Source organism: Labrus mixtus, chromosome 9 (assembly GCF_963584025.1).
Source record: "Labrus mixtus chromosome 9, fLabMix1.1, whole genome shotgun sequence".
Classification (NCBI taxonomy): domain Eukaryota; kingdom Metazoa; phylum Chordata; class Actinopteri; order Labriformes; family Labridae; genus Labrus; species Labrus mixtus.
In genome coordinates, this window is record NC_083620.1 from 18,575,713 (window position 1) to 18,597,454 (window position 21,742).

General features: G+C 41.0%; 1 protein-coding gene across 1 annotated transcript; it reads right to left on the reverse strand.

Annotated features, from left to right (window-relative positions):
- Positions 1-10,302: 10,302 nt before the first annotated feature.
- tsr1 (TSR1 ribosome maturation factor) lies at positions 10,303-20,336 on the reverse strand. The gene is made up of 15 exons (XM_061046657.1): positions 20,175-20,336; positions 18,912-19,015; positions 18,579-18,807; positions 18,052-18,186; positions 16,766-17,220; positions 16,117-16,261; positions 15,649-15,836; positions 12,426-12,643; positions 12,145-12,304; positions 11,929-12,039; positions 11,659-11,791; positions 11,161-11,277; positions 10,894-11,034; positions 10,705-10,779; positions 10,303-10,617 (listed from the first exon to the last, which is right to left on the reverse strand). Exons 1-15 carry the CDS (start codon positions 20,299-20,301, stop codon positions 10,439-10,441), a joined length of 2,517 nt encoding a protein of 838 aa, XP_060902640.1. The 5' UTR covers positions 20,302-20,336; the 3' UTR covers positions 10,303-10,438.
- Positions 20,337-21,742: the final 1,406 nt, after the last annotated feature.

Sequence of the window (21,742 nt, forward strand, 5' to 3'; positions counted from 1 at the left end):
TGTCAGAAAGACTTGTCTGTTATTGTTCACTCAAGTCTTTCCACAGCCACCCTGAGGTGTTTGAAAGACCGCAGATTGAAATTGATGAAAGTCATTATTTTACCATCGCTGCAATCGTTAATGGACAGTCAGCTGTGAATCAGTAAAATACTTACCAGACTGAGGCCTGTTTATGTTTGCTGCCATCACAACAGCAGCTGACAATCTCGTAAGTATGCGGGGTCTCTTCCTCTCGTAAAAGGTGCTAGGCTTTGATTGAAGTGATCCGAGACACCCTGTGAGCCATACTGGTATTGTCTCCTGCTTCCATGTTCCCTCGATGAACTACGGATAACCTCACGGACTGAGGCAGCAGACCTGTGCAGGAGAATAGATGTGCTGTATCAAGGATGTGACAGCGTGTTTCGATTCATGGTCCAAAATAGTTTTTTCCACATGAGGAAACATGTCAGGTTTGTTCTGATTAATTGCTGTTTGTGTATACACCTTGAAAACAGACTGGTGGTTTTATAAACGTCTAAAGTTATGGGTTACTGTATTTATCGGATTATAAACATCTATAGCGGCCTCTTATATTAATGGATTACACCATGACTTAAACCTGGGCTATTCAACATAAAAAGGTATTTAATGTAAAGAAGCAGATTTTGAATAGGGATGGGAATTGCAGGGCAAGTCAGGATACAATACGATAATATAATGATACAGCGATCTGTGATGATTGATATATTGCAAGTCAACTATAATGATACGTCACGATATCTGATACAAAAGGCCCCCGAACATGTTTTTGCTGCTGTCTGACATTATCACGCTTTCTTCTTCTTCTTCATCTAAGCCAATGCGAACTTCTTCTTTGGGCCAATTCAACTTCTGTTCACATTCCCCTCATTCATGTCATAAGCACCATCATGAGGGGTCAGGAAGAAGTGACACTGTGATTCAGATCAGTTCAGAGCGCTGTATTTTTGTTTATTATTTAAATATCGATATTTGGAACCAGCAATTTGATAATTATGTAAATATGCACAATCTTGAAGATGATAGCTATTCAGAGAACAAAAAAAATGAATAATATGTGAAATATGTTGGTTTTTAATTGGCCACAGCTATTGTTAACATAGCTAAAGTAAATTCATGTCAACTTTTGCTTCTATCTCACAATGCAAGGAATGATAGCTCACTTTTCTGGAAAGGACCAGACATATTGACACTTCACCATAAAGCAAAACCAACAGACGGCTAGGACAAAAAGTCAGAGTTCTGATCTGTGAAGATTGTCCTGTAACATGTTTGGGGGGTAGGAAAGAGTTTTTAAAATGTTTAATCGAATAGAAAGTAATGTTGTTTAGTTTCTGTTTTCTTACACGTCTCTGGGTACAGCTGTTGTCTTCCCAGACAGACTTTATCTCTCCAATCAATCAGCCCCCAAAGGCCTGCGCTGGACGTTCAACTTCAGCCTGTCAAAACACAATTTAACATACCGTAATCTGCAGCTCTGCAAACCTGAAACGCTGAACTCTTAATGAACTGGAAAAAAACAGCCTTTAAATGGTTGGTTGTAAGCAATGATTCAATTAAAGCTGAGAGAGCTGAGCAAACACAGCACAAACACAGTCCAGAAAGCCCATCCCAAAGAGCGTGCATGTCTACTTCCCCCAAAAGACCCACTCTCAGTGTGGAAAGAGAGCTGGAGATAAGGCCGGCTGGACAGGCGGATCCCTTAACAGTCTGCTGTCACCCTCTAAATCACACACCTTTCTCACTGTTTCTCCAAATGCAGGTTTTACATGTGACATATATCTTGCAGAAGCCTTTCTGGCTGGAGTTGGAAACACAATGAAGAGGTGTACTTTCTGAATGACTGCAGCCAACTTTTAGACATCTGTGAGCGGATATGTTGCAGGGTCACAAAGTCTCTGCGGCCCAAAGCACCTCTTTTCAATTTAAAGTTTTGAAAGAAGAATTTTGCAATCACCTTATTATTGCTCCATCTCTGCCTGCCAGAAGAGGAAAAGAGCAACGCTGGACATTAACCAGGACAGTCCAAAAGTAATCTTAACACCTTGAAACAGACCATCTGAGTGCAATGTCCCACACTTTTCTCAACTACTCACACAAGACCTTCTGCTCTCTCTTACTCCTTTCATTCTCATCAATCATCCCTCTGTCCTTTCCTTTCTTTATTTCTTTCTTTCTTTCTGTCTGGTGGACATGGCCACACATATCTCCAGATGCTTGCTGTGACCGCTCCACCATACCGGACACGCCCCCCTCCAGCTTCAGATTTCCCTCACCACCAGAAATTGAACACTAGGCTCAACATTTACACACAGACTCTCTCCTAATTCATCCTAATGAGCAGTTTTGTGACAGCTTTAGAGCAAGGCATGTCATTAGAAGGAGCAGAGCTGTTGTGAGCGTTGGGCCGCTATTCTATAGTTTGCTCCTCTGCCTAGATTATTGGGCCATCAAAATCACTTGATTTACTATACGCCTACTTTATTTTAAAATAACATTTTCAGGCAGGCAACATGCTTAAACAGGGTTTTAAGTTTCAGAATGCTAAAACTATGCCCCCCCCCCCCCCCCCCCCCCCCCCCCCCATTATGAGGATCCTTCCCTCATCAGTAGGCCTACTTACTTATCTCTAAACTTCAATCAATAGAACATTAGGAAGATTTTAAGAACATTTTTACAATACAAAAAATACAAAAGTAATAGGCTTCTAGGTTTACAATTAACTCATTAATTCTCTTATTAGGGTTTGCTGTCTGCACAATATACAGGAAGCTATAGCTAGCAGGCAATTAGCTTGGGTTAGCAAAAACACTTGAAGCAAACAGTCAAAAGCCTGGTTGTGTCAAAAGTATACATTTTCTGTGTACCTGCTTCTCTAAAGCTGACCAGATAGAACATTTTGGATGTGCTAACAGAACCAGGCAAGCTAATCAGCTAGCTCCAATTTCATATTAAGCTTACATTAAGGAGAGTTGTTGTGATCTTTTAATCCAACTCTCTAAAACACAATGAGTAAGAGGGAGACTTTGACAAATGATTAACTTTTCTAAATTAAAATAGTGTAACAGATGGGTTATTGTTCATCACATTGGTAAAGATAGGTTAAACTTAAAACTACGGCATACAGCTTTTTACAGCAACCAGTGCACAATATTAAATTCTAGTAGAAGGGACCCTTGAGCAAAGAAATAAGAACATGTCGGGGGTAATGGGCTACTATAGGCTACAACAGAAATGGTTGCCCCTTAGAGGCTAACAAAACACGTGCACCTGGTCATATTGATCATATCTATCATATCATATTGGTCAGATTTTTTCTTAAACTCGGCTAATTGAGTCTGCACCATTTTAATTGAAAATTGGTTAACAGTCTTTTCTCCAAACACTTTTGAAAAATAATGAATATTTGATTTTGTTGTACAGAGACATACATTTCTAAAACAGCTACTGAACCTAGCATCGATACTGTGCTATGTCACCTGCTGGTCAGCAATGAAAATGTCATCTTGAAGAGAGAGAGGCTGCAATAACAACACCGCTTATCACAAGCTTTTAGGTTAAAATGGCAAACTGGAGTTGTGTTTATTGGCCAACGGATTATTAATTTGATTATTTGTTCTTCTTTAAGCTCTCTGATTAGTGTCCATTATCTCCTGAGCAAGTATGTCTTCTTCAGCCCTTGCTTTAGACGCTATGTTCTACCATGTTTTCAAAACTTTATGTTCCCAGCATTCAGTTGGTTGGCACACAGAGACAAAACAGTTAAGTTGTAGGTAAGAGAACCGAAACAACCTGTTGAAAGGTGCTAAAATACTTTGTAAATGCTGAGGTACTAAAGAGTGGCAAATTCTCCATCGGTTTATTATTACATGTGAGCTGTTTTACATACAAGTAGTTACGTGATCCAAAGTGGATATGAAAAAAAAGGGGGGGTTTTGGCATCTGGTCGCAGCACAAAAATCTTGGATTACAAGAATTAAACAACAAAATCAGTGTTTACCTTGCAGCACATTGAAATAATATTTAATCAGAGCAGGTCAAGGCCAGCCCTAATTTAGTTGGTTTTGTCTTGCTAACTCTTGCCCTAGAGTGTGTGTTTACGAGTGTAAATGAGAGTGTCTCTGAATGTGTGTTTGTGTGAAGGCCAGTCCAGTGGCCGTCTGTGCAGCACATGGCTGTCCGATACATGGTCTCTGCTCCCTGGTCTCTCCTCATTAGCCTCACACAGTGCAGCCATTCCCCCTCTCCCCTCCTCTCCCTCTCTACCTTCAATTCATAGCGCACACACGGGGAAGAGCGAACCTTTTGTTTTCTGTGTCCGACCTGCATTCCAGCCCTCCTCCTCTTCCTCTTCTCCACTGACTAAATCTCTTTTCCGGCTTGATGCTGCTGAAAACCATATGGTGTGTGACATCATCAGGGCAGGAAGCAGTCGAGAGGGGAATGGTAGAGAGCTGGGGAGAGATTGGCTTGCCAGGTTTCTGTGAAGTGATGTCAGCAGAAAAGCACTCTGGGAGGCCCATTGGGGGGTTATAGCAGGTTTGAAATTGTATCAATTTTTTTCTTTAGATTGCACTCCCACCTGTATAATCAGGGGCTGAAGAAGGGTGAGAAGAAAGACCGCATGCGCCTTAAAGGTGAACAAGTCAGGTCGTGAACCGGCCGCTTAGTTTACATCCGTGTGCAGGTGCTGCTGCAGCAACAGAAATGTTGATTTCCGATTGTTCCTATAATGCTAAAAACTTCTGCAGATCATTTAACTACTTCTTCCTGGCAGTCCCAATCTGCTCACCAGGCTTTATGTCTGTCAGAACCCTCCCTCCCTCCTCCTTTTGTTCTCTGGGTGAACTCTCCAGCTTTGTTGTGCGATCCTGGTCTCCATACCATCACTAGAGACCCACTCCAGCTCTCTATCAGCACACACGAAGACACACATAAACACTCAGTTCGCCACTCACACAGTCAGCATCTTTCTCCTTCACACACAAATACACATGCACTGAAATACCCTTACTGATTAATGGCAGAGCTGGGGAGGGTGCCAGGCAAAGGAGGGGAGGCATTAGAGGAAAGGAGAGGAGAGGGGAGGAGGAGAGGCTGCTGCAGCTGTGGTTTTGGAGTCGGTCTCTGCGCCCCCTTGCTGCCCCCTCTCTCCATCTCCTCTCTGGCTCCTCCAGGGACACACGCCTTGGCCAGGCCCCAGGAACCAGGGAGTCAGGACCAGGCTAAAGGGGGAGGAAAAGGGGGGTAACAAGAGAGGGAAGGAAAGTTATCACAAAAGAAAGAGAAAAACAGAGCTGAGCTAATGTGAAAGTATTGTCAGGCAGCACCTACATAAACAGGAGTGCATGAGATGTTTCTCAAAAGTTTTCACGGGCAAAGCGGTACAAAGCATCAGATTTCCAAAAACACTTGAGCCTGTTGAAGTTTGTTTTCCTATTTGATACCGATGCTGTCATTTGGTTTTATGTTGCAACAAAATCAGTTTTCTCAGAGTTGAAAAACAGTTCGCTTAGTCAAGTACCTAAAGCTGGGCAGTTAATTCATTTTAAGCAGAATTTTAAGATAAACTTTCCAAGTCGCATTACAATCAGATAGTGATAAGTCAAATGCTCTGGGAAAACTGAGCTTGGGATGTTTGCCTGTTAAAAGTCAGTCTTTTCATTTCTAATAAATTAAATGATTGGGTGACTCACCTGCAAAAACTCTGTCCTTGCAGTGATAAAGCATTAGTAGATTCTTCAACAAGCTTAAACCTGTAGACCTGTTGCAATCACGTGCAACAAGATTACTGTGCAAAATGTACAGATCCTGCATAAAAATGAAGAATCTGTATGTAGAATTTTGGTATTGGAAGTGTTCTGGTTTTTTCATTCGTATTAAGATGGCTGTTTCCAGGAAATCAATCTGTGTGGAGAACATAAGGGGGTGAAACGCAACATTCCTTAATGCAATCTCAGAACACTCCAGCAGTAATCCATCTTTATTTACAGTCACTGGCCCCAACACTAACTCCAATCTTGCTTCTCAAGATGCTAGTCGGTCTGTGAAGAAAGGTAAGGCATGGAAGAGGAAGTTTTGGCTGGAAGTTCTTAACACAACACTGACCATTTCAGATGCTCTAAAAAGTTTTTTTTAATTCTACCAGCGGCAGCATGCATCATCATGATCAGACAATAGCTGATGGGTTCCAAGATTGGCTAGAGACTAAATCAATGAAATGAGTTCTTCCCCCAAAGCACTCTCTTCGGGATTGTCCTGCACTGTACTGTCAGTGAGGCAGAGCCTGTTTATTTATTTGTTTTTGTTGGAGAGGCATTTTAGCAGTTGGATACTTACAAAAATAGTTAACTCTAGCAGGTTCCTTCAAAGTTGCTGACCCCGTTTTTTAACTCCTAATTTTGTGATGTTTTGTTATGTATTCTATAGTAAAACTTTTTACATGCAACGCAATACACAAAAAAAAATAACTTATCACGCTCTTACAAACCCCAAATAGCAGAGACATGTGGCCCAGCTTTGGCATCGAGCTGGCATTCATTCGGCACATGTGAACGGAACATGGCTCACGTGTGACATAATCTTTAATGCGACAAACCAGATATGGGCCACTTGTTTAGTGCAGTATTTGACCCAGATGTTAAATTAGAACTTTGGGCCACACATGTACGGCCAGGCTTGAACCGCTGCTAAAATGTAATTGAAGATGTTTTTGAGTGAGGTGACAATAGTTTCATGCAGTCAGCTGTTAGCAAGATGGGTTTAATGTTTGTAAGCTAACAATACCAATAAATGTTCCATCACATGGATAACTTGACTTCTTATCCAAAGTCCCTTTGGATAGGTCTAACACAAATCAAACACCCTTAAAAAGAAACGAGAGACACCTGGTAGGCTGCAACTTCTCCAGAGGGGAGTGTTTAACCTCTATCAGATCAGTTCTACCTCTGGAACCTAATGGAAAGTCGTAGCAGAAGTTTAGATGTGTGTATATGTGCATTTTAATACTGCCTCCTACAAGCAAGGAAAGTAAAAACTTTGAAAAATGTTAACAGTCCAGCCACCTGCATGCTGTTGGTTTAAGACCTGCTGGGGTTTTTTGTAGCTTCTGTTGTTTGATGTTTTACTTTCGAGATGTTTGCCAAATTTTACTTTCTTACTCTTCTTGTACAGACGACCTACAATTCAACACTCAGTGTTTGTAGATAGCACACGTGTTCAAATAGCAGAGGCTTAAACTTCTTCTGCCTGGAAGTGGTGATGTTGTTGTAAGTTGTTTGGCTCTGACAGTTGCATCTGCATGGTTGTCAATTTTTTTTCAACCCCCTTTCAGTCTCAAGTGGAAAAAATGACATCAGGTTTTCTTTTAAAGAAGGATTTGTGAGTCTGACTGAAATAATAGTGACACAGAAAGACAATCTGGTCATCTGAAGACAGATTTTGCAAAATGATGTTTCTAAAGATGCTCTTTAAATGTAAGACATGTGATTACAAGCAGTTTTTGCTTTCTCAAATCTGTTTGTATGCAGATGTTTTGAGCACCTCTCGGCTCCGTCTGCAATCATACACTCGCTGCACTCAAAGCAGCAGGTAGCTAATTGCTGCGATTAATTGTTCCAAAATCAGTCTGCTGCAGTTGTACCAAGCATCACATGAGAAAGGAAGTGTTGCCTGAGGAAAACAAGGAAAGTTAAGGATTTTGTGTTTCCCAGTCTTTCAATCTGTACGTTTGCAACAGCCAGCCCTGGTAACTTTACTCCACAATCGTATGTGTCTTCCTGGAAAAAAATGATGAGGATGGAGAGTGAAATGGCAGAATTTATAGATTACTGGGTGAATGAAGCAAAGATAAGAGACAGTAGATGGAACCTTTTGCTGTACACGTGGCTGACTTGATTCTCTCTGCTGATCTTGTCAAAAGCTTTTGTAATAAATTTAACATTAATGTTCACAGAGAAGGAAAATGTACCTCTGTGCACATTAATTGATTTATCTGTTATGCTATTTTATTCAACTTTGCAGGACGTTTAGCTCTCCTATGTGTGCTTGAACCCAACGTGTGATCTGCTCACCCCCGCTGCCCTGCACTCCTGGGTAAGTGTATATTTGAGGCCTATTCTTTCTCTCTGCTCTCCCCCCTTTACTCTCAGTGTTTTATGGGCTGTGTGCTGCGGTGCTGTGACCTCCCTCTCACCCCGGTGCCACCCAGCCGGTGCAGGATTCAGGCGCGCACAGCTCCTGCCAAAAACCCATAGCGCCACATCTGCAATCCATAAACGCCAGCCACTCTCGCTCTCCTGCTCCCTCGCCCACACCGCCTCTGACTCTCACACTCCTCCATTTCACTCTCTCACTCTCACTAACTTTTTTATAATAATATCCAAATTCTATGCATGCCACTTTTTTTTTTTGCATTCCTCTGATTGCTTCCTCCCACCACTTCTGGTTTTATTCATGCTGAACATCAACCAGATCTCCCCTTATCTCTCACTCCCCCCTTGTTCTCCTCCTTCTGTCTCTCCATCCAAATCCAATGGAAAAAATCCCTCACCCATTATATCTTCAGTGGGAGCCAGCTTAGTGTGGTGGCAGACAACCGGGGAACCACAAGACATTCCTGATCCAAACAGCACTAAGTCACCAGTGTTCACGTCCTGTGACGCTGCCAAACACACACTTCACTTATGGGCTGGATGCAGCTTCACCACGTCGCAGTTGGAGTCCCCAAACTGCTCAATGTTTATCTGTATCAAATTGATAGTGTCAGGGAAAAATGTATCCACACTCAGAGCCATCTCTGTACATGTGTTACTTTAAGCATTCTCCATCAAGGGGGTATTGAATTCCCCCTCCCCTCACCATGAACTGTTGGCCAGCAAAGCACACACACATCCCTCCCCTCAGCTTTAACAAGATGTGTTCAACACATCACTGTAACTGTGCCCTTGACTTTATACATGTACCCAAAAAAAAAAGTATGAAAGAAGGAAATAAATTGAGTGTTACCACAAAACTGTCCAGAGCTCCCAGCTTGCCCCCCCATGGGCAATAAAGACATTAGTCTTTTTCAATTGTACCATCTTTTTTTTTCTTCAGTTCTTTCCACTGTAATCAAATAAAAATGCACAGAGTGAACTTTTGATCCCCTCTGTTACTTGGATCATGTTCTTCTCTCCATCCCAGAGTTTCACCTTCTGCTTTCCCAGACATTGGCATGCCTTCGCGCTGCAGTCCCACTACAGCCTGAGGATGAATCATGTTGCTGCAAGCATGCAAGAGCACAGTTATATGATAAATATTGCAATTCAGAAATCGAGTGTTTTCCCAAGCAAGGATGGGGCGTAAAAGAACGCAGACCAGCAGAACATTTTCGCTTTAGTCGAGGCTGCGAATGAAGGGAGTGAGTGTTGACTGGAGCTAAAGAGGAGGCTGCAGGTTAGGGCAAGACCACCACAGAGGGGTGTATGGTGTTTCACAGTCTGTGTACTGCTGGTAATGAGCAAAATACTACAACTAATTCTACATACGTGTCAGTGATTAAAAGTACAGGGAAGTGAAGATCATGTGTATGTATGCAACAATTGATTTTTAACTTTAGTTTGCTCTCTTGCCCTCACACTGATATGTTGATGCCATCCAGTCATCGATGTTGATACCATGGAACTTAAAATAGCTTGAGTGGGTCAAGAAGTCTTGCTCTTTGTGTTGTTTCAGACTGTATTTACTTCAGTATGAGAATTTTGATTAAAAAAGTTTCGGTCACCTCATCTTAATTAAATTAACCTCACAGCTGCTTCATATCAAAAGCTTTGAAGGCACAAGTCATTTGTTATGATAAATCATGGAGAAGAATTTAACTAAAAAGAGTAAGTTGGGAGTTTTTGTGTGATTCAGGTTCCCCGATATCCAAAAGATCATCGACATGTTTACATGTCTGCAGGTTTTGAGCCATCTGTCTGTGAGCGACTTCAAAGCGTTGTCAGTGTAGACTGTTCCATGACTAACGGAAAAGCCATCATCGATTGCCTGTTACTATAGTAACAACTGTAATTATTTCTGTAACCTCAAAGCAGTCAACACATTTGCAACTATTCCTTCAACAGTAACCACCTAAGATATTTTCAACCTACTCAATCAAAGCCAGAGTTGATGTACAAAGTAGTGAGAAAGCTTCTGGAATACTTAATCATTACTGCCATCTAGTGGGTGAAAAAGAATCTGCAATGGTGACATGGTAAAATGTAAAGGATTACTCTGGATCAACAACCAATAAACAGGAAATACTTTTGATCACAATTGTTTTTATTAGTAAGTCTAACACTTTTTTTGACATTGTCATGCGATCACACTGATTTAAAGTTTGAACTGTGGTTCAGTTCTTGCATGTTTATTGCATTTTAAGAGTAGTTACTCTTTCCTACTCCATGTCCAAGTCGTCCATCTCCACGGTGAACTCGCTCTTCACCCATGGTAATGGCAAAGGTACGTAGGGGTCATATGTCCAGCGAGGATACACCCTCTTGTACAAATTCATCATGATTGTGTCTTGAGAGCGCAGCTGGTTATCAAATACACACTTCATGTGACCGTGTGTTCCTGAAAAATGAAACATGACAGTCAGATGTTGAAGGACACAACAGATGTCGCTTACAGCTGACCAAAGTAAGTTTAAAATGTCGTCACCTAAAGCCTCCTTGATGTGGCCTCTCCGACCCCACTTTGTTCTCAGCTCCACTGGCTTGAACCACATGATGTCATCTGTCATAGGAAGGAAAAAAAAAGAAGAACAGTCAACCATGAAGGTGAATGCCACAAGTTAACTGTTACATAATATGATGTAGTAATAAGAGAAGTGTAAGAACATCATTTTACCCCTGTTAAAGAACATGTAACGGGAAACCGCAGAGCGCCGGTTAATTTTGAACGGGTGTCCACTCAGTACTATCCTCTTCAGCACGACACGCTGAGGGTCACAGCTGAGCAGACTGCCTGTAGCCACCAGGTCCTGGATGCCTAGAAAGCCAAAGTAAAAAGAACACAATTAGCTTAAGTGGATAACTGAATAAAACAGAATAGAGGGCCAAAAGTTCAAAATCAAGAGAGCCGAGCGATAATTAAATCTACTTATTTTTATCTCACCATCATTCCTTTGTTTGAAGAGCAGGATTCCTGCCGGCGGGAAGACGATGGGAGCGTACACCGACACCACGGTGGGGGAATCTTGCCTGAGGAAGCGCTCCATCTTGTGTTTGTCAGCTGGAGAAGAGCCCAGCCAAGTTCAAACACTCAAAAAAGCATTTATTACTGCAAATCTAGCAGCCAGAATTGGCCTCAGGTCACTTGCGTCTACAATCATTCAGCTGCATATCCATAATGTTATTGACCCACAGCCTTCTATGTGACTGTATGCTGCTTCTATAATATATCAAATATATCTTCAAAGTCATGCAGTGGCAATAGTTGGTTGTTGCTTGTCTGTTATCAAGATGGCTTCATGCATCAAGTCCTTTGAAATGAATACATTTGTGTGCAAAACTTTTATAAATGTTTGTGTGTTTGAAATATGATTGTTTCTTTAAAGGGGTTCAGGTGGACATAGGGGTCTGCTTAGGAGAATCTTGCTTGATTTTTTTTTACCTGAGGTGTGCTGAGAGAAGATGGGAGATGCCCTGAACCTCCGAAACCCACAGTGGAACACCAGCTCCTCTTTAGATTTGATCGGCTCTGTATTGCTCGGGTGTCTCCTCACCAAGAGATGCATCACTGACATCTGTGCATAGCGGAAGGAATAAAGACGTCATGACAGTGAAAAACACTATTTCTATATTTTCTCACATGGCTCCGGTTCATTGAAAAATTCAGAAAGTGTAATAAAAAAAATTTTTTTTAAAAAAGCATTTAGCATACCTTCTGTTCATGGGGCAACAGAGACACCAACATCAGAGGTCGGCCTGACTGGATGCTCTCCATCACAGAAGAAGGCACATCAATGATGTGCAGCGTCACATACCAGCCCACCTGAGAGGGAGAGGACGGCAGAGTCAGAGAAGCCACAAATGTATAAAGAGCAAATACAAAGCCCTTTTAAAAAATGTATTTCTTTTTTCTTTTTTCTTTTTTTACCATGGCACCCTCTTCTTCAGCTGCTGCCTCGGCCAAAATGCGGTGACGAGTGCGCTCAAAGCTCTGGAACTGGAAGATGCGAGAGTAGTTGAGAGGCAAGTTCTCCATGCGGTCCCACGGCGAGGAGCGGAAACTTTTCAGGCCTCTATAGCGCTGAAATCTGGAGCAAAAGGACAGCAAGGGAATAAAGTAAGTAAATGATCTGAGGATTTCTAGCTTTGGTCTTCATTCAAAATGATCGCAGATGTCTCCTCTATCCAACATAAGGAAGCAGAACCGACCTTATTCTAGCTGCAACATCAAGGGGAGTGTCCACCTCATCGGGAAACATTTCATTGGCTCGAGCCTCGCGGTAGCGTTTAAGGCCTTCTACCTCGGCAGCTTCATCAATGTGTTCATCGTAGCGCTGATCGGCCCCAGTTCGCTCTGTGGAGCAGACCTCTTCCTCCTCCTCCTCATCCTCTTCATCTTGTTCATCTTCAGAGCCTGATCCTGCATCCTGAGCAGAGGGGACACAGTACAGTTTGATTTTAATTGCAGTCGCACTGAGCCCTGTTGGTATTAGCATCCTAAACAGAAAAATGTAAGTGACTCAAAATAAGTAAACAAGTGGCTAAATGAGAAGTTGGTGGTCCACAATCCATTTGTGACAAGCTGAGAATAATTGTGTTAACCTGTTTGGAGAGATCAAACTGATGTGTGGTATAAGCTTCATTTAGTTTCTACAGTGTCGGTTTTGTAAGGTATCAGAATGAACACGTAGCGTTCTGGGATAGTTACCCTCTCTTTACCCTGCAACTTGTCTATTACTTTTAAAAAAGCCCAAAACAATACCTAAACATATTACACACAAAAAGGTTTTCCTTAAGATAGCATGGTCGCAACTTCTAAGCCACAAGAGGAGGTATTTCCTCAACAACCTGCAGTGGAAAAAAAGACATCGCACAACATCCAGTTGTTAAAATATCTGTCTATAAAGATGGCTGGATTACATTTGAGGGGAGACTGTACCCCCCTCCCCCACAAACCCTCTATCCTCTTGTAAGACAGCTACACTGTATATATCTCATCATGTAAGAAACGCTAACACCTTGATTCAAATGCACAGGAACATCATTTTTGGAAATATTGTGAACTGACCCTTTTAATTTACCGGGAACAGTAGTGGATTCCTCTGTTCACACTGTTATCTAACACCACTAAAGATGTCTGAGATCAGCCTGTCTGCTCAGATATGAAGAGGTGTCTCTTCTCTTGCTGTTCTCTATTCATTATTCCGTTTGCTCCAATATTCCAGAGTAATTAAACATCACACAGAGAGCTTCTTGCCTTCACATTTTCCAAATTGTTGTAGTCTGAGAGATTGTAAAGAGATGTAATGTTATTGTACTAGAACATTAGGTAAGATTTTACCAGTGACAACATTTTTTTTTTTTTTATAGAAGACTTCAACTGTGTGTTACAGCACCTCTGTCTGTGTGCATGTGACGGGGAGTTTCCACAACTCAGAAGAATGGGAATCCCTGGTTCGACATATTTTCACATTTTTCCACACTCATTGTGTCTACAAAGAAGTCCTATGTTTCTGAACATTCAGCCTTAGGATTTCTAAAGAATCCACTTCCATGGAAAATATTTTTAACTGAAGAAATGAATCATCAAAGACAACATATTTTACAGTCCTCAAACTCCTAAAACTTGATCGCAGACAAAGCCAGACGCATGGGAGGAAGCACCCAGCAGGGGGTTGATTCACAACCTTTCCAACATCCTTGCTGCAATAATAATAATCATTATCATTTGAAGTGCCCTTTTCTCTATTGTTACCCTGTCCTAGATACATACTCCTGAGACATCAAACACATGCTAATAACAATCCCCGATCGTAATGAACCCATTGCATAAGGAAGAGTTTCCTCGACCTCTTTTCATGCAGAGCTGGAAATAAATAAATTGTTCAACCCCTCCCTCCGTCCAGACAGGAAGTTCTGTTCACAGGAAAGGAAGACAGGAGGCTTCTCTCGGGACTCCAAACACTATTGTTGTGGTGCGCAGCCTGGCACTGCAGACGCTGAGAACACAAACAGTGACGAGGAGCACCCATCGAGGGTCACGTATGCAAGGCTGCAGCCCACCGGAACCACAAACTCATCTTCTCCAAAAAGGTTACTGTCCTCGATATCCTCTCTAAAACTACACTGTTTGACTCAAGCTACACGGTTGTTATGACAACAAGAGGAAGCTGAGCAGACTAATCCTGAAGGTGGCTTCAGGCTGAACTTGGACTGAAACAATTCATTCAATAATAGTTTATTACAATCTCAAAACAAATCGACATGTAAGAAATGTTTTTGAGAAATGTATTAGATTACATTTGACAAGCGTTTTCTCTTTTCTCTTTAAGTTGTATTACTATTAACTAGAGCACAAACGTTTATTCGACCAGCCGATAATGTCAGCCGATATTAGCGTATCCAGTGACTATCAGTACGGGCTAATTGTATCGCAGATATGTGCTGATAACGCTAGAATTTTTCATCCGTCAAATAGCATTTCATTTAAGTTTAACTGTATTACACTAGCAGTTCTCTTTCCCCAGCACAGTGCGCTATATGGATAACAACGAGCATCATCACTTTCCAAAGTGTCAAGCGGTGATGCCTGTACATGCACAGTTACTTTCCAGTTGAGTGACCATCTTGTTTTCATTATACTGCATGTCGTTTCCACAAGTGTTGGATAACTGCATTTGATGGACCAACGCAATAAATGTGTTTATCTTTATCCGTCTCTACAGATCAAACATAGATCTAAGATTAGAAAGATATCAGCCAATATATTGCTATCAATTTTTTTTCCTTCCCAATATCAATATCGGTATTGGTCGGGCTAAGTATTAACTAAGTGCAATTTTTTAGAAAATCTACAATGTGAAAATAACGGCTCTGGATGTGCAAACTTGCAGAACTTTCACAATACATTCATGGATTGCACAATTAACTCACAAATCTTAAGTTAGTCAATGAGGTCGTAGGAGAGTTTTTGTAGCCCAAGTTTGTTCACTACTAAATTCATTTAAGCATGTTTATCTCTCTCACAGACAAATGCATTTAAATAGGTAATACTCATTTTATCCTCTATTTACATTCATCTGTATTGAAATGCTAGCTTTTTAATGCTAAACATATGTAGCTCACTGCATGCCACCTAGTGTTACTCTGATTATTGTGGGTTTTTTTTTTTTTAAATGCCTCTTCAATTAATTTCACATTCAATCTGATCCCACTTGTGATTTAGCTGTTGCCTCGACCAAGAACTCTCAAACACCATCTTTCATTAGTAGATTCAATTATTAGTTGCACCTTTGGCTTAAAGGTTCAGACGCAGCTCTCGTAAACCTTAAGTCTCTGACATCTTTGTCCAATTCGCTGAAATTTTTTCAATTCGCAACTTTTCTGTGATAAAGAGTTAAATGCCAAAAAAAAAAATACTTAAGGCGTGTACCTGAGAGTTATTCTCTTCATCGTCTCCATCCATGGCCTCGTCCAACATGTCGTCATTGTCATCGTCATCTTCACTGCTTTCCTCGTCCAGCTCCCCATTCTCCTCCTCGTCCTCATCGACGATCCACGCCGCCTGGTAGTCTGATGTTCCTTTAGGGACCCTCATTACACGTTTGTTCTTCCTGACCTCTAAATATCAGAAAGAGACATTTAGAGTCGTTACTATTGTGAAAGATTATTGTAAGCACACTAAACAGAGCTACACATGTTTAATCCACTGATTGAGTCGACGGTAAATACTCCCACAGGAATCTTTTTTTGTTCATTGTTTTACATCATGATTACTTCAGAAGACAAAATACTAAACTTGAAATCAAATCCATTTCCATTGGACCTTTCTAACACAAATTATTGTGCCCATTTTTAAAGTTTGTCTCATCCCAGTAAGTAGTGATGCATGATCCTGCACCTTCAGCTTCCAGCAGCTCTGTTTCCGTCGGCCACGTCTGCTCTCCGTCCATGGGGTCAACCTCAGCCTCCATCTGCAGACTCTCCCTGCGGGATGGATCAGCTTTCATAAGAACCCTCACTGGGGCTTCATCTTCAACTCCATCCTGTGAGCAACAGAGATAATGGAGTAAATATTAAGTCTAAACCGACAACCCGGGGGTTAAAAACAGTCAACTGGCCTGCTCAGATACAATACCCTTTCTATTATTTTTTTTACTCCTAGCCCACATACGAACAATTGCATCTAAAATCTAAAAAGACATTACATTATTTTTACTGAATTGCTTTTCCCCAAAATTTGTAGTCAGAAACCTGTTCCATGAATTTATCTACAATTTCAATATCTGATATTGAAACGTTTATCTTGCTTGCTTAAAAAAAATGTATCATTGTAATCAATAATGCCTCAATTATTTTCTGTCACTGTTACATAATTCATAAGTGAACTGTGTAAATAAACGATATTTTAACATTTATGTACCGGTATACAAGTTTATACACCATGTCGTGAAACAAAGGAGAAAACAAGGACCTCCATCTTGTTGAATTTTAAACAATGTCATAAATAAAATGTTAGCAATAAGTCTGAAAAATAAAAAAACACCCACCAGCATGTCAACTTCTCCCTCCTTGCCAGGCTTTGCTGGTCTGGCTGCTGTTAAATGTAAGGGAAGCGGGTCTGATGGAGCATCGACCTGACTGAGCTGAAAGTCTCCGTGTCCACTGATGTGCACTAATCTGTCGACCCTCAGAGGTCGGCCCCGGACATATCCAGAGACACAGAGGGTTCCAAGGCCGGTGGGTCCTCCGCCCGTCCCGTCAGCGGGGCTGTTGGGCGTAAAAGTGACATGCTGAGCCAGAAGATGTGAACGCCTCGAGCGGAAACCCAGCTTTCTCTGTCTCTGCGTGCCCAGGTGTCTGAGAAGTAGAGTGGCATCCTGCTCTGAATCCAGAGGGAAGAGGCGAGTGTCGGGAAACCGGATCTCTGTGATCTTTGACAGAGCTCGCCTGGACTCGACCCTCTTCTTCACAGGGAGGTCAGACACACCCTGACACACCAGCGCTGCATGGGGTTGAAGAGACGGAGGCTTAGAAAATACACACCAAGGGAATCAAGAAAACCTGAAGATGTTTTTTCAAGACACTGTAAATCGGGGGTGGGCAACTGGCGGCCCGGGGGCCACATGCGGCCCCCATCAACCCTCAACATGGCCCTCAGGTCATCAATTATTTGGAAACATGAAGAAAACATGACAAAATCTGCCATGAAATCATGAAAACCAGAAATGTGTCCATAATAATATTTGATCACTGGTATATGTTGAGTTAAATTGGAGACATAATCGACTGTAATCGTTTTTGTATCCTACAATTTGGCCCTCTGGCAGTGAGAATCAAATGAATGTGGCCCTTGCTGTGAACAAAGTTGCCCATCCCTGCTGTAAATCCATGTGTCAATTCAGGAGTCTTAAAGTTTCAACATTATAGGAAGAATGAGTCATGGCTGTCTACAATGAGTGTGACACCCGAGTCCCGCTGTCTGTGATGCTTTCCGAGACATATCTATAGCATGTTTACATCGCTGGGACGGCAGGCAGGCTCATCCCCTTGCGTATTAAAAGTTGTTTAATTGAGGGACTAGAGAAAAGAATAACAACATATTGTACTCACTGATTATTGTGTATTATGTCACATATGCGTTTCTAGATCACGGTCATTTCGTGTAACTTTACATGCAGTGTGAAGATACGAGCACAATAAAGATCGCTAGCATTAGCATGCCAACACAACAATGCAGCTCGAGTCGTTTTTGGTTTCATGCTGGTGCTCAAGGGCGACATCTGCTGGATCAAAGAAATTGCACATTCTTCCTTTAAGTTCAAGTTCTACCCACCATGGCTGGGGAGGCCCTGGGCAAAGAGACAGGACAGACAGTGGTCTCCATAGCTGTCCCAACCTTCAGTGGAGTCCAGCACAAACACAAGGCTATCTGCGATCTTGGCCACATCCAGCAGGGAGTGCATGTCAGCTGTTTGAAGGAACCACAAAAAAAAAAAAACTTCAGAATGGGACAATTATGCTCATCACAAAGACATAACGTAGTACTTTATTATGCTCATCACAAAGACATAACGTAGTACTTTATCGAAGGGCTTTCTAAATCTTGCTTAATAACGAGGGTCTGCATTACTGTCTTTGATATAAATAAATTCTAAGAAACCCAAAATGTGTATTCCGGGTAAACCCTACTTCTTTTACAGGATTTAAAAAATCTGGCAGGAGACATTTGTATGTTTTTTAGGCATATGTCATTTTGTATGTATATTTGAAAATACATCAATTAAACAGGTTTAAGTCATATCACTATTCAAGTAGGATTCAAGTGCATTTCCAAACGGTTCCATATCACTCAGTCCTTACCTGTGCTTTGGCTGAGAAAGTGGAATCTTTGTTTAAACCGGGGTAAAATCATCCCAAAACTGTCACTGATGCCACTGATGCAGCGCTCCTGATGTACCACGCCCCCAGCGCCCTCCCCTCGCAGCAGTTTGGTGACAACAGCAGCATCGACGGCAGCGTGGAGGGACAGCACAACGACCAAATGAGGAGGACCATCCCTGCTGCCAAGACGTCGCTTTTCTGTCAGGACCTTAAGATGAGATGAGAGACATTGAAACGCTTCAGGATTCAGAGAGAGAGAGAGAGAGAAAAAAAGAACGAGAACACTTTTCTTCATGTGAAATCAGAAATTACCATGTCTTTCTTATTCCTGCGGAGCTGGTTGGCCTTGTGCCTTCTGTCCATCTTCTTGTGCTCCTTCCTTTGTTTTTTGGTGAGGGCGGTTACAGACACTCTCCCTGAGAGACAGGCAGAAACAGTGATTTATTTTTCAAGTCGTTACTCAAACACAGAACTTACGGCTTGCTAAGAAAATCTGACTGCATTTTGACTGTATGAAATCTAACAACTGAAGAATGTTCAACTCTTCACAGAACTAATAGTGTAGTGTTCAAATTAGTGCAAAAATGTATGTCCACTATCCTGCTTTAAGGGTGATCATTGGACACCTTTTAAAAGTATGGTGTCATTTAATAGAATAACTTTTGTTCACATGTGATTTGTTACAAAGTGTTGCTGCAAACACAAACCTCACTACTTAGAAACCGCCTGTTACCAAAAATATTTTAATTCGCCTTCTGGTGTCCTGCGGCGACACGTAAACACAGGTGATGATTTGCATGCATTATGTTTGTGGAAATCACTGCACTCTCTTCTTAAAAAGTAACACACCTGTAATTCAACCTTTGAATGAATACAAGGTGTGAACACGTCCTTAAATACAACGAAACTATAGGCTGTCAAGGAATCTGTAGTAAATATGGCTTCCTGTTGGCCATTGAAGTTATTATTGATGACTACAATATATTTGCTGTTGTGGCTGTAACATAAATTGCTTTACTGCGTTGATTCCAAGATAGTTTCTATTCAATTGATAAATGAGACCATGATTTGCATTATCATTGATATAATGGATTGGAAATGCAGCATATATCTATAGATTAATGCCAAAATGTTTCTATTGGTTACATTTAAACACAGCAACAATGATTTGCACTAGAGAATGTTATTTTAACAAAGATAATACAACTGATCAAGCTTTAACTTTTTATGATAATCTATATTTTCAAGCGCTGTTTCAATTGTTGGCTGACAATAAACTCGATCGGAATATTATGGTATGACAAGTACGTTTTCTATCCTGAGGCGGACCAGACTTATTAGTCAGAGATTTAAATGGTGTTGGAAAACCAGGAGAAGGATCAATCGTTCATTATCGATGTCTTCACAACATGTGTAAGAACACCTCTGCATGCTAACGCCACTAATGACCGACAACTAAAGACATACCTTCATTTGCCCGAAAATTCAACACGTGTGTTTGCAGGGCCGTCACCAACACCACAAGCTCACACAACACATCTAACATCGACGCTTCATAATTAATACAATTCTTACCTTTGTTTTCCCTCTCAATTTCACCTTTCGTCCGGTGCTTGCCATGTTTGTGGCCTTTGTTTTTCTGTTTAAATATGCCGGGTCTGTGTCCCTGTTGTTTTTCCCCATTCGCAGCCATTTTCACCATGTGGGAAAATCGGGCGATAGACTTCCGCACTCACTATGTGACGTCACCAAAGAGGCGCGTCCTCAAACTTTTCGGAGAGTTTCTTCTTCAAAATAAAAGCCAAGGTATAAGGCATTAGGGCATATTAGCCTATATTGTGCGTTATGCGATGGATTGCAGCATTCATTTGCTCTACTTACAAAATAGAGCCACTGTACATATTTGTATATCTACATCAAAAACCACATGTACTATTGTTTTGTCAATAAAGACAACTGCATGAAAATGTGAATAAAATAGCATTGCACAAAATATGTACACTTTTAATGTTTTAAACACACAGCAATGTAGCTCTAATTAGACAGTTAAGAACAAATGTTATGGTCATTTTACTCTCACACAAACTGAAATTTAAAAAAAGTTAGACAAAATAGCACAATCACTTAAACATTAAAGCTATGAAAAACGAAAAATTACTAAATATATGCCTATCAATGAAAATATATACAGATTCAATCTAAGCTTTCATCAAATAAAAAGTCATCTTCTTTCCAGTTATTTGGTTTTGGAGTATAGGGATAGGAGGGCAAAGAAAGAGATGTAGGTATAAGGGAATAACATTATGCATTGGCTACCCAAGTAAACGAGCTCTGACACCTAAGAGTTTCTGTTCTATTTATTAAAACAAAGGTTACATTTATTTATGCTTCAAGTGTAAAAACATGTTTCTGTTGCTTAACATGAATGACCACCATTTAATATAAGCTTCATAACATGTATTTTTCTGTAAAACAATAAATAGGTTGTGTTTAATTCAATTTTTGGATTTTTAAACTAGGGGTACACTATTTGGTTTACAGTTAAAGTCTTGTATTGACTGCTTTCAACAATGACATTAACAAGGGTCCATGTAGCCAAATTTACTATTGCTACCTCATGGATCTTCTCTCTTCTGCATCAAGTTGTGCAACACATGCAGCAATTGGTCACATGTGGCACCCTCTGAAGAGGAAGCATGTCAGTAACACAGCCTCCTTCACCATGGTCCAAAAGCCCTCTCACAGTCAACTTGAGTAGAGTTTTCCATTTGTTGCCTTTGTAAAAGGTCTTATCATGCAGATAGCAACTGTCAGAGAGAGGGAGAGAGTTTGAACATGGATGAGAAGCTATAGGGGTCTCTTTAGCTGTTACATCATGCACAAACCTATCAAATGTAAATAGAGCATTGGTAAACAATAGCTGACTATATTTTGCTGCCTGAGGGGAGAAATGCATACTCTTGGTCTACTGATGAAAGATTCTTAAGGTATGATGTAAGTACCATGCAAGCAGCAACCCCTGGAAATCCAGTATTTGAAGAAGTGAGTATTTATGTTTCCCATTATCGTTAACTATACAAAAAATTAAAAAGCAAAATATAATATTTTCCTTTCTTAAAATACATTGCTTTAAGCTATGTAAT

Bases quoted from the DNA above. Each gene is read 5' to 3' on its own strand.
- tsr1 (XM_061046657.1), bottom strand. From the start codon at position 20,301: ATGGTGAAAATGGCTGCGAATGGGGAAAAACAACAGGGACACAGACCC. The intron at 18,187-18,578 runs GTAAGGACTGAG...TCCTTCAAACAG, and splicing joins CTTTCTCAGCCAAAGCACAG to CTGACATGCACTCCCTGCTG. The intron at 11,792-11,928 runs GTATGCTAAATG...CGCTATGCACAG, and splicing joins TGTTGCCCCATGAACAGAAG to ATGTCAGTGATGCATCTCTT.